This window comes from Juglans microcarpa x Juglans regia, chromosome 1D, assembly GCF_004785595.1.
Source record: "Juglans microcarpa x Juglans regia isolate MS1-56 chromosome 1D, Jm3101_v1.0, whole genome shotgun sequence".
Taxonomy (NCBI): Eukaryota; Viridiplantae; Streptophyta; class Magnoliopsida; order Fagales; family Juglandaceae; genus Juglans; species Juglans microcarpa x Juglans regia.
The window spans coordinates 38,966,589-38,982,552 of NC_054594.1; the positions used below are offsets into that span (position 1 = coordinate 38,966,589).

The window sequence follows — 15,964 nt, forward strand, 5'->3', positions numbered from 1 at the left end:
CACTACACTAGTTTGGGGCTCTCGGTATTACCTTATTCTTGTTGACCATTACACAAAATACATATGATTTTATCTGATGGCTGCAAAATCCAGTGTATCTACCATTTTTCCACAATTCAAAAATCTTGTTAAAACTGGTTTAAGTCAAAAATAAAAAGTTTGTACTCTGACAATGGTGGTAAATTTCTAAATCTCAAAAAGTACCTGTCTTTACTTAGTATAAGTCACTATACTACTGCCCCTACACCCCCCAACAAAATGGTATTTTTGAACGTTGTCATCGTCATATTGTGGAAACGGGTCTCATATTATTCTATAATGCTTCTCTACCCATATTGGTCTCACACTTTTCAAACTGCCACGTATCTCATAAATCGTCAACCGACTCCACTTCTTCAAAACAAGTCTATTTTTTAGGCTCTTTTTGGTCAAAGACCCAATTATCTTAAATTAAAAAAATTTAGATGTCTTTGCTATTCACTCACAAGGCCATACAATACACATAAATTACAGCCCAAGTCCACTCCATGCATTTTTCTTGGATATTCTCAAACTCAAAATGCATATAAACGCATGGATCCAAATACATCGGTTGTACCTATCCAGACATGTCACATTTTATGGAATGCAGAGCCCAATAACCCCAATCCACTCGTACGACCCAAGCCCGAATGAAAGACCTTTATCAATATCTCATTCTTTCATTCCTTCTTCGTCGAACCCGTGCCTTCCATTTCACTATGTTCCTTCCTCTATTCCAGTGCAACCGTGCATCAAAAATTCTGAATCCCAACCACTAGTGAGCTCGGAACCTACTGCCGTACCGCTGCACCAACTCCAGGTAACGCATCATCTCCCTCTCCTAATGATTTCATTGAATCGCATGGTGCCCTAGGTTCTGAAATTTTAAATTCGAATTTACAATCAATAAATTCCAATTTAAATGTCATAGCACCACATGCATCCTCTTATCAAATGGGTCTCGATTACAATGAAATTCCCCCATCCAGAACCCATCCCATGACCACTCGGTCCATGAACAATATCTTTAAGCCTAAACAACTGAACACAATTTCAAAGCATTTTCTCCCATCATCTCTTGAACCAACGTGTGTCAACCAAACTATATCTCACCCACAATGGCGTGATGCTGTGTCCAGTGAGCTTACTGCACTCATGCAGCATGGCACATGGGATTTGGTACCACCTCTAAAATACTGTAATCCAGTTGGATGTAAGTGGGTGTTTCGAGTAAAAAAAAAAAAAAAGCAGATGGGTCAATAGATCGATTCAAAGCCAGATTAGTTGCAAATGGGTATAATCAACTCCAAGGAGTTGATTATCTGGAGTTGATTATAAAGAAACTTTGAGTCCTGTAGTTAAACCGGCCACAATAAAGTCAGTGTTAACAGTGGCAGTTATGAATGGATGAGATTTGAGACAAATGGATGTTAACAATGCTTTTTTACATGTGAAGTTGACTGAAACTGTTTATATGATGCAACCCCCTGGTTTCAAAGACATGTCAAAAGTTGACCATCTATACAAGTTAATAAAAGGCATCTATGGACTCAAACAAGCCCCTCGAACATGGTATTTAGCTTTGAAAAATGCTCTCATAGAGCTCAGTTTCCCAACATTCAAAAGCTAATTCTTCATTGTTTATTTATCGACATGATTCTAAATCACATAATCTTTTTTTAGTATTCCGAAGAAGTAATTGATTGAGCAGTTGACAGATGATCCAGTGGTTCAGTTCCATGGAAATTTCTTTTATGTCGATGATCTTGTCATTATGGGAAATGATCAACACTTTGTGAACACTGTTATTCAGAAACTTGGTGATCAGTTTTCCTTGAAAGATATGGGTTCTCTCCAATTATTTCTAGGAGTGGAAGTAATTCCAACCAGTGCAGGTTTATTTCTATCACAACATAAATATGTTTATGATATTCTAAAAAATACAAACGTGATTGGTGCAAATGATGTTTCAACACCACTTTCAACCAGTACACCACTTCATTTGGTGGATGGCACTGCTGCAGTTGATAGTACTGAGTATCGGCATATCATTGGCAGCCTGCAATATCTCTCGTTGATGCGTTCAGACATTTCCTTTGTGATCAACAAACTGTCTCAGTTCATGCACAAGTCAACTATAACTCATTGGACAACAACAAAGAGGCTTATACAATATCTCAAACACATAATATTTCATGGCGTTCAAATCAGAAATTCTGTAGCTCTATATTAAAAACATACAGTGATGCCGATTAGGCTAGAAACATTGATGATCGGACATCAACATCAGCATATATTACATTTCTTGGCTCCAATCCAATCTCATAGAGTTCAAAGAAACAACGAGCTGTTGCTCGCTCATTTACGGAAACTGAATATCGACCTCTTGCTAATGCAGCGTCCGAAACTATGTGGCTTTTTGCTCTCTTCCAAGAACTTGGTTTCCCATTCAAAACTCCACATTCTCTTCTTTGTGATAACCTTGGAGCAACTCATTTAAGTTTTAATCCAGTTCAGCACTCAAGGATGAAGCATATTCAAATCGATCTACACTTCGTGCGTGACTTAGTTCAAAAGGGAACTATCAATGTTCGTCATGTACACACTCAAGATCAATTGGTAGATTTAATGACAAAGTCATTGTCAAGGCAGCATACAGAATTCCTAAGAAACAAGATTGATCATGCTGAAGGAAGCTCAATCTTGTAGGGGTGTATTAAGAAAGTTGAGACGCAGCAGGAATAATGGCCAATATCTATGTGAATATCCTATGTAAATTGAAGCCGCCATATGTTTCTGTAAATTGATACTCTGTAACTGATAAATATCCCAATCATAATGTTTGTATATTTTCTTAGATAGAATCATAGCCTTATATATAAAGTCTTAGAAGAATCAATAAAAGTGGGTGTTATAGTTTCCATCAAAATCTCTTGCTATATTCTTTTCTCTATACAATTCAGCTAGCTACTGCCGTCCCATTTGCAAATGATTAGCTTTTGTTGACTTTCAGCAACCTCAAGTTGGTCTTATTTTTGTTTAAATTCTTTCATCTTTATAGTATACTACAATTAATAAACCATATTATTTCATTTGATCATTTTATTTTATTTAATCATTACAATGTTTTTAAATTCTTACATAAAATACAATAAATAATTCAACTTTTTCAAATTAAAAAAAATTATATTCTACAAATATTTTATTCATCTTTCAACTTTTATCTTATCCCATCTCATTTCATTAATATAACCAAACGAGACCTTAATCTTTTTATTTCTGCTTTTCCATTGGATTAGTCAGATAATCATCTCAAAATCTTTCATAAATTTTTTTTCAAATATCACTCAAATATGTAACACTTTTCAATTTCAAATATTCAATTTTTTCATGTAATCATTACCGAATCACATTATAAAAAATTTGGCCTTTTCTCACGAGTCTTTTTTTTCAAGATCTACATTTGTGACAAATATTTAGCTGATGACACAAAAATTGTCTGTGAAAAAAAAAAAAAAAAACCTTTTACAATGAGATCACGTCGAACGAGCAAAACTTTGTGGAAAACAACTTTTTGAGACGACAAAAGTCACCTCAAATAATTCCGTTGATAATGATTCGCAACAAATATTTTTAAGATTAAAAGTTAAAACTCGTATTTTTTCCCTTATTTATTTTTTCTCTTCCCTCTCTTATCTTCTTTCTTTTCTCCCTCCTCCCACTACACGCACCATGTCATGATTTGTGTACATTATTCCGAGAATATTTCCTTACATATACACACACACAATATGTTTTGGCCCAAAGGTGATATTTTTGATCCACTCTCAAGCTTTGGGAAGTGAAGCTGGTCATGTATAAGAAACAAATTAAACTGATTGATTATTAATTATATAAGAGAAATATTTTAGCCATAAAAAGATTACATAAAAGTAATATCAGAAACTAACATAGTTTGATGTGATTCATCAGATTATAAAGTACTTATTTTTATTATAAAGTAGATATAACGGATCACATAAAATCGCATCAATTTGTGAGATTATTTTTGTGCAATCTCTTTGGAGATGTAGCCTGCATTTCTCATTATATAAAGCTGGCTTCATTGACTATAATTAAGGGATCATTGATAGGGGTGTAAAAAATAAGAAAGTTGGTTGAACCGAACCGGACCTGACCTGACCGAACCGGTAGATTCAGTCTAGTGCAGTATTGGTTTTTATATTTTGAAAACCGGTTTAAACTGAATCGAACCAATATATATATTTATAATTTTTTATAATATATTATATATTATATGCTAAATTGCTAATTAATGTAACAAGAAATTCTAATCTTATTATTCAAGTCTATTAATTTTAATATAATATGTGATATTATAACATAAAATTAATCTTATAATTTTTAATACAACATTTGATATAACATATAAATTTTAGTCTTAAACATAAACATTAATATTAAGTTATTAATATAAATTTATTTTATATATATAAATAAAGAATAAATACATTTTTAGCATCATAAATTATAATATATATATATATATATATTTGTAAATATATTTTTAAACATTTGATCATTTATACTTATATAAAAAATCTAGAACTTATATAGACTATAATTAGATTCAATACTATATTAGTATATGTTAATTATTATAAAATAATATAGTTATACGATAATATAAATAGACTAATAGCTTAGTATATATAAATATCATATTATTACTAATATAGATAATTCGTAAACCTGGAAAATCCGAATCGGGCCTGATCGAAACTGGAAAAACCAGAAGTTTCGGTTTCAATAGTGAATCAGTCTAGTATTAGTTCTTAGATTTTTAAAACTAGTATATATCGGTTCGGTTCTAAAAAATATACAAAATAAAACCGAATCGGATCGGTTACACCCCTTATCATTACAACATTTCCAAACTTTCAAACAAAACGTAAAAAATAAGATAGTTTTTTTCAAAATTCAAAATAAAAAAATATTAAAAAATATATTCAAACAATTTTTAAATTTTATAATATTGTTATTCAACTTTTTATCTCTCATTTCTCAAAATCTAATAAAATATCTTAACTCAAACCATTTCATTATTATTTGCATAATTCTCGTCTCATCTCATTATCCGAACATATCATTAAACACCATATCTTTAATTAACGCGATGTTCTCTCTTTTTTAAAATCTTGGAAGATTCGATATTTAATAGAATAATATTAGATAAGTCTCACGTACTGATCTTATTGAAAAAAATAGAAATTTGAAATTCACGTGAAATAAATAAACTTTTTTAACTAAAGACTTCACTTTTTTCAAAAGAATTAATGCAGAATTTGCACATATTAAAACTATTTGGTTATAACATTATTCAATTCAGTAAGGTTGGTGTCTCAATAATTAACCCAGAAGTTAGGCTAGATATGTTTTCATTTTTTAAATATGTGCACAAATATTGTACAAATTATAGTTTTCTCACGTTCGTCGTTATAAAGCTCACTGCTGCTTGAGATTAGCTTACGCCCCCATCCAATTTTGTGTTTAAAATAGTGAAGAAGAGGAGAAAGGGAAGAGAGAGGTGAACATGATGGTCCGGGTCTATAGACTTGACAGGCCGGCCCACCAGCCCAACACAACTTAAACCAGCCAGCGGATTTCCTCAAATTCCTAAAGTAGCCTTCTCTTCCAACAAAATGCCCACATTTCCCCTCCCTAAACTTGTCCCCCAAGGTGATGCTAAATTTCTAATACAGCCATACGAATACCAGTCACGGAACTGAGTGTGATATCGATTCGAAGGGTGTAGATCCGGATCAACAACAGGAAGAAGAATGGAGTGCGTGTTTGGACTGGTGGGCGACGGGTTTTCCGTGGTGGTGGCGGACACTTCAGCTGTGCACAGCATACTGGTGCACAAGTCCAACGAGGACAAGATCATGGTCCTCGACTCTCACAAGCTCATCGCCGCTAGCGGCGAGCCCGGCGACAGGTCTCACTTCCCTTCCTATGATATCTGCTAAATAAATCATTATTAAAACTTTGCTCTTTTTCCATCCTGTTTTATGTTCGTTTCTAAATATTCTCTCCTTTTCAGAGTTCAATTCACGGAGTACATACAGAAGAACGTGGCGCTTTATCAGTTCCGCAATGGGATTCCTTTGACCACCGCCGCGGCTGCCAACTTTACCCGAGGCGAGCTCGCCACCGCCTTGCGTAAGGTATATGCTTTCTATTAATAGTATACTCAGTTTCAGTTTTATCATTTTTTTTAGGGTTTGTTTTTGGGAGGTTTAATCTTTCTCAGGGTTGGGATTCAAGTGGGTTTTTTTTTTTTGATTGAAAGGTATAATTAATTAGATATTGTGATAAATGCAGCAAGGAAAAACAAAAAAGGATTTGATGTTTAGAAATCGGGTATTTTCGCTTGGTAGATTGAGTTTCTCTTAGACACAAACCGCTACGTTTTTGGGCCTGCTAAGCTGAGCTCCTTTCTTGCGTTATGCCTTTACTGTGGCTGTTTGGATTGGACAGCCATAACGAAATTAAGGTCATATTTTGGATCGTAAATGAGGATTCTTCTATGAATAGATACATTGATTATCAATTGTAGGTCGTCATAAGGATTCTAAATGTGGATAATTACCTTTATCATGAAGATGATGGCCGTTTTCTTTTAGAGTAGCCATTTAAGATCGTAATTTGAGGCGTTTGTAGTCCCCTTTTTTGGTGGAGACTTTTAGTTACTGAACTGCATTGTTTGTAATACGAGTTTGAACTTTGCTTATGGATCCTGACACTTACAATACAGGATATGGAGAATTGGTTATACTTTACTCCATTGGCCGATTGTAATTGATTTTAGTGGCATGTCTTTTCTTGGCTTCCTTGTATCACTAAACTGCATGCATAGGCGATTTTTATTGCTCCCATTTGAAAAGTGTCTTATAAAATTGAGGCTATCTTCTTAGCCAATAGGGGTATAAAGTTGCCGGTGAAATTTGTTCTAATATTATCTTTAGCTTCGTAAAGAAAAAAAAAGAAAAAAAAAAGAAAGAAAAAAAAAAAAAAAACTGATGTTGATACTAGTGGTCTTTCCAAGTGAACTTAGATTAAGACGTAGATAGTTTAATTCATTTTAGGTGAGTTATACTTGGCATGCTCAGAAGTAATATTTTTGTGGATGTTTGTGTGTGTGTGCACGTGTGTTAGAGAGAGGATATTTTTTTTGGGAAGGGCCCTGGGGTTTGTAACGGGCCTAGTAAGGCTCAAGTCACATTGAGGTCCATGCTCCAAAAGGACTAGTCAAGATTACAATTGGAGCCCTTTATAATTATTATAAAGGACTTGAACTTCTCATTTTCAAGTAATGGGATCTCATTTACTATCTTCTTATTCACAATTTAGGGTATTACAATCTCTCCCCTTTAAGCCCGGCACTTCTAGTTGGGATTGGCTCTAATACCTTTGCAACTACTTAAAAGAAGGTCCAAACCACATTTGGACCCCTACTCCAACAGGACTAATCAAGTTTACACTTGTTAGTTCCTTGAAATCATTATAAAACTCCATGTGTACACGTGCTATGCCTATTTCATTCGTATCAATGAAATTTAACTTACTTATAAAAAAAAATCATTATAAAAGATTTGAACTTCTCTCCCTCCCAAGCAATATGGGATTTCATCTTCCTTTACACAATCTAAGGTATATAGGGTTTCATAGGAATGATTGTTCAGTTTAAGTTATATGTTTTTACTACCTGGATAGGGTTGCTGTTTCCTTTTAGTCAGTCCTTCAGAGCCACAGTTGCCAATGTTAATGCCACTGCATGAAGTCATAAGCCTGTCTTATAAGCACAATTATTAGGTGGTTGGTACTTCTGAATAAAGGACTTGATATAATTGTAAAATTTGATTTTTCAGAACCCATATTCTGTGAATATCCTTCTGGCTGGCTATGACAAGGAGACAGGCCCAGCTCTTTACTACATCGACTATATTGCCACACTACACAAAGTTGACAAGGGTGCATTTGGTTATGGGTCCTATTTTTCCCTCTCCACAATGGACAGACACTACCACAGCCGCATGTCGGTAGAAGAAGCGATCGACTTGGTTGATAAGTGCATTGTGGAGATTCGATCCCGGCTGGTTGTGGCGCCACCGAATTTTGTCATCAAGATTGTTGACAAGGATGGAGCAAGGGAGTATGCCTGGCGTGAAACCGTAAAGGATTCTGTCGCTTCTTCAGCTTGAATCCTTTTTTATGGAGTATTAATGCAACAGTTGCAACTCTTCTGTTTTTCTTTCTATAAGCGAGACTCATTTGACAATGCCATTATTTGCTTCTCACAAGATTATATATTACACACTTCTGCTATTCGTATCTTATTGCGATGATGTCACATTGTCAATCAATTATTGAATTTAGTATTTTGGAAAACAAGAGTTGGTGGATGGTGTGAGAGTGGGAAGAAAGTGGATGGGGATGTATTATATGGTATAATTTTTCTCTCTAATACTGTCATGAAGTTAGGTTTATTTTGCAGCAGACAAAACCTCTGAAGAGGGATATAGTACCTAACACCATGTTTTCTTATTCATTTTGTTGAAATCTAAACAGTCTGTTTACTCGAGGCTTTTCTAAACTAGGGTTGAAGAATATACGAACCTCTTTATTGAAGGAAATCTGCTACTTGTAATAAATTAAGAATGACAGGATTATATTGTATCGGTTAATGGTATCATTCAATCGAGTTAATAATCTCTAAATCCAAACCGGCTCTTAAGCGTTACATCCATTGGCTGGAGGGAGAATTTTTATTGAGAGAAAAAAAAAAATGAAGAGGATGTTTAACAACAAAAACAACAATTGATGTGTCTATTTATTTAACAACAAAAAAAGACCTTCAGTGTTCTGCTTTTGGGGTGCATGGGGCATCTTTTAAAGAATGCAATTCAACGAGGCTGTTGATAATTGATGCGTCTAATTATTAAAACTTTGTTAAAAAATTACTTTCCTATATATAATTATCTCACCCAACAGGAGTTACATGTAGCCTAGCAAAAAAAATTCATAAAAAACCATGATTTTATTATCATGTTTGAAGATTTATTGTAGAGTTTTGTTGAAAATTCCCTTTTATTTCATCGACTAATTCTTTCACAATTTACAAAAATACTCTTAAAATATCACTTTTGGAGATTTTATAGTTTGTAAATTTTATTAAAGAAACAAATAGTTGCAACCTTTTATCCAAATATAACAAAAATAAATAAATAAATGTTTTCCATTCGTTTTTTTCATATTCTTAAATATTTTCAAAAAAAGGAAAAACATCACAGCATTGTTATTACTAAAAAAACGCTTATTTGATTGCTAAGTAAAATTTAATTTAAAAAAAAAATTGTGTTCGGGCAAATCCCTCTACCAACCATGCTAAAACAAACAAACAGTCTTATTCCTTTTCCCAAGACTCAGACTGTCTCTCTGCCAAACATTAAAAGACAATCATACTCATGCAATACACAAAAATAATTTTTTTATTAATTTTCCTATTTATCTAATGGCCTGTCAAATCGTGTATGTTTAGAGAATTTTAAATTTTGTTATGTTTTGTTCTGTTTGTATGTATGGTATATTATATATATATATATATATATATATATATAACGCGATCAATACTTACAATTACTAAGATCATGACTTTGCAATTTTTCTTCTCTCAACTGCTTTCCGTTTCTGGAAAGCGAGTGAGGTGAAGTCGTTAGTAATCTTCCTCATTGGAGGAAGGGAGGATTTCTCTGCTTGCATTTGTGAGCAGAGTATTGCGATGGAAGATATGGAAGAGGTCTGGAGGAGGTTGAAGTTGAACAACGAAGAGGAGATTCCGATTGAAGTTCAGGAAAATACGCTAGGGTTGATGAAATTAAAAGGCGAGAGGAGCTTGGTTGGCAAGGTGTTATCGGATCACAGGATTGGAAGGGAGGTAGTCAGATTGATGATGGAGAAGGTGTGGAAGGTAGGGAAACCACTCGAATCTCATGAAATTGGGAGAAATTGCTTTGTTATTACGTTTGTAAATTGCAGAGATAAGATGAGAGTTCTTGGTGGTTGTCCATAGTTGTTTGACAGCCACTTGTTTATTTTAAAGGATTTTGATGGTGAAATGCAGCCTAGTAAGATTGATTTTGATCATGCATGTCTTTGGATATAGATGTTGAATTTACCTTTGACTTTTAAGAACAAGGAAATGGGAGAGCTAATTGGGAGATCACTGGGGAGGTGTTGGAGGTAGATGTTCAAGAGAATGGATTGGCTTGGGGAAGGTGTCCAAGGGTGAGGGTGGAATGCGATCTTAGAAGGCCTCTAGCTCGAGGAAGAACTATTGTTGTGGAAGGGAAGACTAGTTGGGTGCCATTCCAGTATGAGAAGTTGTCTAGATTGTGTTTCAAGTGTGGAATGATTGTTCATGATAAAGAGGGTTGTAAGGAGAGGGATGGGAACTCAGACCAGTATGTTGTTTGGTTGAGAGCCTTACCTCAAATGAGGAAAGGTGCTGCTAAAAGTAGAGATCAGAGAGGGAGTGATTATAATGAGTAGAGTTCAGGATCTAATAAAAATGAGAAGGGAGCTGAGTCAGAAGGGGGAGGGATGGAGGATGTGATACGGAATGAAGGGGAGGAATCGAATGAAGGTGTGAAAGCTCAACCTAACGTGATGTTGTCTGTGGTGAATGAGGAGAGATCTAATAATTTTGCAGAAGGGAAGGAGTTTTATAATGTTGAGGTTGAAAGTAAGATGCAGATGGAAAGGAGGAGCTCTAATGCTGAGGATTAGATACAAGAGAGCAAAAGATCTTCGAGGTGCAAGAGAAGAGCTCGGGCTAGACATGAACAAGGTATGATTCGAGTGCTATTGCTGCTGTAAAAAGAAGTTTTGAACCTGGGGAGGAGGATGGTGATGTAGTGATGATGGTAGAAAAGCGGATGAGAGGCAGTGATATGTTGGCCTGTGTTGATGATAGGCTAGGGGTGGTGGCTGTTGAGCAGCACCACCTAGCATTATGAATATGTTATGTTGGAACTGTCGAGGGCTGGGCAACCCTCGGACAGTTCAGGACCTTAGCCTTTTGATTAAGGAAAAGAGGCCTAAATTGGTTTTTGTTTGTGAAACAAGAACTAGTTCACATAAAATTGCTGGTTTACATAGGAGATTGGGAATGAAGGGTGGTCTGGTGGTGGATTCTATGGGGAGGAAAAGGGGTCTAGTTTTATTCTGGAAAGAGGAGAATGGAGTTGAAGTGATAAACTACTCAAGTTGGCATATTAATGTGCTTGTTAAAGGGGACAGAAGGAATAGTGAGTGGATTTTTACTGGGTTTTATGGGCATCCTGTGACAGGAAAGAGATATCTATCATGGGAATTGTTGAAGAAGTTGAAGCCATTAAATGATATAGCCTGATGTGGAGAAGATGGGTGGTAAGAGAAGGGCTGAGAGTCAGATTAATTTGTTTAGAGAAGTGTTGGAGGATTGTAGTTTAGGGGATATTGGTTGCTGTGAGAAGGGATTTACCTGGTCAAATAAGCATACTGATCAATCTTTCACAAAAGAGAGGTTTGATAGGTATGTAGTTAATGATAAATGGAGGTATATGTTTAATGAAAGAAGGGTGGAGGCTTTGAGTGGTAGGTGTTCAGATCACTTACCCATCCTATTTTTTATGGCTGAGGGTGAGCAAAGAAGTTTGAGAAGACAATTTCCATTCAGATTTGAGGCTTGTTGGATAAAACAGGAAGAATGTGAAGAGGTGATCAGAAAAGGTTGGAAGATGGGACAGTCATGTGTAGAACCTTTTCAGAAAATTCAGTCTAGACTCAAGATTTGCAGTGGTTCATTAACTTCATGTTTTAAAAGGAGAGATAAGGAAAGAGGAAGGGAGATTGAATAGATTTCTGAAAGGATCAAGAATGTTCAAGAAAACTTAAGTCAGCACAATATGGAGGAATTAAAAGAGCTACAAGAGAGGGTGGGATGTCTATTGGAACAGGAGGATGTTAAATGGAAGCAGCATGTAAAGAAGAACTGATACAACTTGGGAGATAAAAATACTAGATTCTTCCATGAGTGTGCAAATCAGAGGAAAAAAAGGAATAAGATTGTGGCTATTAAAGATGGTTAGGGTATATTGAAGGAAAATGAGGAAGGTATTGCTACTGCTTTCAAAGATCATTTTACTGAGATTTATGCTAGTTCTAATCCCTCTGTTGAAGCTATTTAGGAATGTATAGGGTCTGTGGAGATGAAGGTAATAGGAGCTAGGAATGATTTTTTAGAGAAAAATTTTCAAAGGGAGGAGGTTGAGGAGGCTTTAAGAATGATGGGAGCATTGAAGGCCCTAGGACCTGATGGTTATGGGGCATGTTTCTTTTAATCCTTTTGGCATGTGGTTGGAGATGATGTGTGTAGTGCAGTGTTGGGTTTTCTGAATGGGGGCAGTTTGATTAGTGCTATTAATAAAACTTATATAGCTCTGATTCCTAAAGTAAATGAGCCTAGCAATGTTAATGAATTTAGGCCTATTAGTCTTTGCAATGTTGTCTATAAAATCATTGCAAAGACCCTTGCAAACAGGCTTAAAAAGGTGTTGGATGGTGTTATTTCGAAATGCCAGAGTGCATTTATACTTGGGAGGTTGATTTCGGACAATGTTATTGTTGCTTATGAGATGTTGCACTCGATGAAATGCAGGCAAAGAGGGAGAGTTGGAAGTATGGCAGTTAAACTAGATATCTCTAAGGCTTATGATAGGGTGGAATGAGGGTTTTTGGAGGCTATCATGAAGAAGATGGGTTTTGGAGAAAGGTGGACTGGATTGATTATGAAGTGCATTTCTACAGTCTCATATGTTGTTCTTGTAAATGGAAAACCAGGTGAGTTTATAAATCCAACAAGAGGATTAAGACAAGGAGATCCATTATCTCCTTATCTTTTTCTAATCTGTGCTGAAGAGCTAAGTGCTTTGCTTGAGCAAGCTAAAGAAAGAGGTGAAATAAAGGGAGTTGTTGTGGCTCGAGGGGGGATGAAATTGACTCATCTGTTATTTGCAGATGATTGTTTAATCTTTGGTAAAGCTTCATGGAGAGAATGGAAGAAGATAAAGTGGGATATTGTAAGTGTATGAAAGGGCATCAGAGCGGTGTTTGAATAAGCACAAAACAACTATTCTTTTTAGTCCCATAGTTGGTGCTGAGTTAAGGGCGGATATCATCAAGGATTGTGGGGCTAGAGTTCAAAATAATTGTGAGAGGTATGTTGGTTTGCCAATCATGGTTGGCAAGTCAAGATATAAAGCTTTTAGCAGCATTAAGGATTAGGTTTGGCAGAAGTTGAGCAATTGGAAAAACCAGTTTTTGTCTCCATCAGGAAAAGAAGTGCTATTAAAGGCAGTTATTCAAGCTATCCCAACGTATTATATGAGTGTTTTCAAATTGTCAAAGAAGTTATGTCAGGAGATTGCATCTCTTATGGCAAAGTTCTAGTGGGGTTTCAAGCAGAAGGACAATAGAATTCAGTGGAGGAGTTGGGAAAAAATGGGTCTGTCTAAAGCTAAGGGAGGTTTGGGTTTTAGAGAGTTGGAAGATTTTAATAAAGCTCTCCTGGCTAAGCAGTGTTGGAGAGTGGTAATGAATCCTCAATCTATAGCTGCAAGGATATTAAAGGAAAAATATTTTAAAAGATCTGAGATGCTCCATGCTTCTTTGGAATTTAAACCTTCTGCTATATGGAGGAGCCTGTGGGATTCACTTGGATTACTGAAAGAAGGTTTGGTGTGGAGGGTGGGGGATGGGAAGACTATAAAAATTTGGAAGGATAGGTGGATTCCTATGGCTGTAACTTTCAAGATACAGTCTTCTGTGAATCTGCTACATGATGAGGCAAGAGTGGAGGAGTTGATTGCAGGTGATGGAGGATGGAATGAGGAGCTAGTGAGGCAAGTTTTTAATGAAGACGAAGCTTCTATAATATGTAGGCTACCTGTTAGCTTTTCTGGACTCCCTGATAAACAGATATGGGCTTTTTCAAAGAGTGGTTTGTACAGTGTTAAGAGTGCTTATCATGCTGAGATGAAGAGGAGAAAAAGGGTGAATGGGGAGGCATCAGAAGAAGTTGAGGAGGCATGAAGAAAGTTATGGAATCTGAACATTCCAGGGGTTGCAAAGGTTTTTGTGTGGAAGGCTATTTCTAATTGTCTACCAACAAAAAGGAACCTAATGAGAAGGAAAGTCCTTAAAGAGGCTTTATGCCCAGTCTGTAAGAGGATGGATGAGTCTGTGTGTCATGCTTTATGGAGTTGTTGTGGTGCAAATGATGTTTGGGCTTGTAAGAGGAGTCCAGTGCAGAAATGGCCTAGCTGTGAAAGAGAAATGTTTAAGCTTTGGTCAGATTGGAGTACAAAGCTGGCAAAAGATCAGTTAGAAATAATGGTTGTGGTTCTGAGAAGAGTGTGGTTAAGAAGGAATGGGGTGGTTTTTGAAAATAGTTTTGTGGATCCTTCTGTTTTTTTCAACCAAGTTGTTGAGTGCTTGCTAGATTTTCAGCAAGCTCAGTGCAGACAAGGCTCTGGTCAGAGTTATGGGGTTCAAATCAGTAAAGCTACTAGATGGAAATCTCCTGTGGGGGAGACTATTAAAGTAAATTGGGATGCAGCATGGAGGGTGAATGATTATAGATGTGGGATTGGGGTAGTCATTAGAGACAGTTGTGGTGAAGTATTGGCCTCACTGTGTTGTCCAAAACAGAATGTTGTTGATCCTGTTGTGGCTGAAATATATGCACTGTGGAGGGCAATGAAGTTTTGTGAAGAATTAAAGTTCAGTATGGTGCAACTGGAGGGAGATGCTCTATCTGTAGTTCAAGCAGTGAATAAAGAGGAAGCCTCATGGGAATGAAATGGGCAACTAGTAGATGGACTGAAGACTGTGTTGAAGAATAGAATGCATTGGGTAGTCTTGCATGTTAATAGAGCCTGTAATAGTGTTGCACATAGCCTTGCTAAAAGCGCTTTACATGTAAATGAAGAGATATTGTGGATGGAGGACTATCCTGAAGAGATTAGAAAATTGGTAGAAGTTGATAAAAGTTGTAACTCGATTGATTCATGAATATAATATACAGTTTTACTTCAAAAAAAAAAAAATACTTACACTTACTTTTGTGTCTAAATATGAATTATCCTCTATATCATCAAAGATCTAAACATATAAAAGATTTCCCACTGTTCATTTTCAAATCTGTAAGTACCTTTGTCTTATATTATATTTTGTTTTGTTGCTTTTTGTTTGTAATTTTTGGTGGGGACTTGCTTTGGAGACTAGTTTTGGCAGATATTTTATTTGGGAATCTTGGCATGTGATATGTATCTATGGTTTTTATAACTTCCTTTTTCATAGCATTTTTCATTTATTGTGCTATTTTGTTATGTTCAATCCCTTGTTGCTTTAGAATATAAATAGTTAGATATTATGTATTGTTCAACATAGGAATAAATGAAATTGTTTATAAAGTTTAAAATGCATCATTAGGTTCAGATTTCACATTAAAAAGTTGTCATTTATTCATTCAGTCTTTTGCTTGCGTGGCACAGTATTCAATATTTGGACTAACTGTTTCCTTTGTTGCGATAATGGGTAGCGGTAACATTGCATTAATGAGTTATGCAACATTTGTTTAGAAACAAACTTTTTGAATTCTATAGAAGTTAAGTTCCAAAAATATTTTTTTGAAGATCATGGAAAATAACCCGCAAAAAAAGTCCCGTATAGAGATTTGCCATAAGAGAAAAATGAAGAACTTTGTAGAAAATAAAGAGAAAGATACACTAAAAAAAAAGGCATTTAAAAGTAATGCCATTCAATTGAAAGATTCAGTTCC

At 35.6% G+C, this 15,964-nt stretch overlaps 2 protein-coding genes across 2 annotated transcripts; both read left to right on the plus strand.

The window, feature by feature from the left end:
• Positions 1–5,740: 5,740 nt before the first annotated feature.
• On the plus strand, positions 5,741–8,420 carry LOC121239508 (proteasome subunit beta type-2-A). The gene is made up of 3 exons (XM_041136767.1): positions 5,741–6,019; positions 6,125–6,248; positions 7,953–8,420. The coding sequence occupies exons 1-3, from the start codon at positions 5,862–5,864 to the stop codon at positions 8,283–8,285; spliced, it is 615 nt and encodes a 204-aa protein (XP_040992701.1). The 5' UTR covers positions 5,741–5,861; the 3' UTR covers positions 8,286–8,420.
• A 5,932-nt stretch (positions 8,421–14,352) lies between these two features.
• Positions 14,353–14,982, plus strand: LOC121247346. The gene has a single exon (XM_041145711.1). The coding sequence runs from the start codon at positions 14,353–14,355 to the stop codon at positions 14,980–14,982; it is 630 nt and encodes a 209-aa protein (XP_041001645.1).
• The last annotated feature ends 982 nt before the right edge of the window (positions 14,983–15,964 follow it).

Coding starts and splice junctions, on each gene's coding strand:
- LOC121239508 (XM_041136767.1), top strand. CDS start 5,862: ATGGAGTGCGTGTTTGGACTGGTGGGCGACGGGTTTTCCGTGGTGGTG. Junction 6,020..6,124: donor AGCGGCGAGCCCGGCGACAG/GTCTCACTTCCC, acceptor TCTCCTTTTCAG/AGTTCAATTCACGGAGTACA. Junction 6,249..7,952: donor TCGCCACCGCCTTGCGTAAG/GTATATGCTTTC, acceptor TTGATTTTTCAG/AACCCATATTCTGTGAATAT.
- LOC121247346 (XM_041145711.1), top strand. CDS start 14,353: ATGGATGAGTCTGTGTGTCATGCTTTATGGAGTTGTTGTGGTGCAAAT.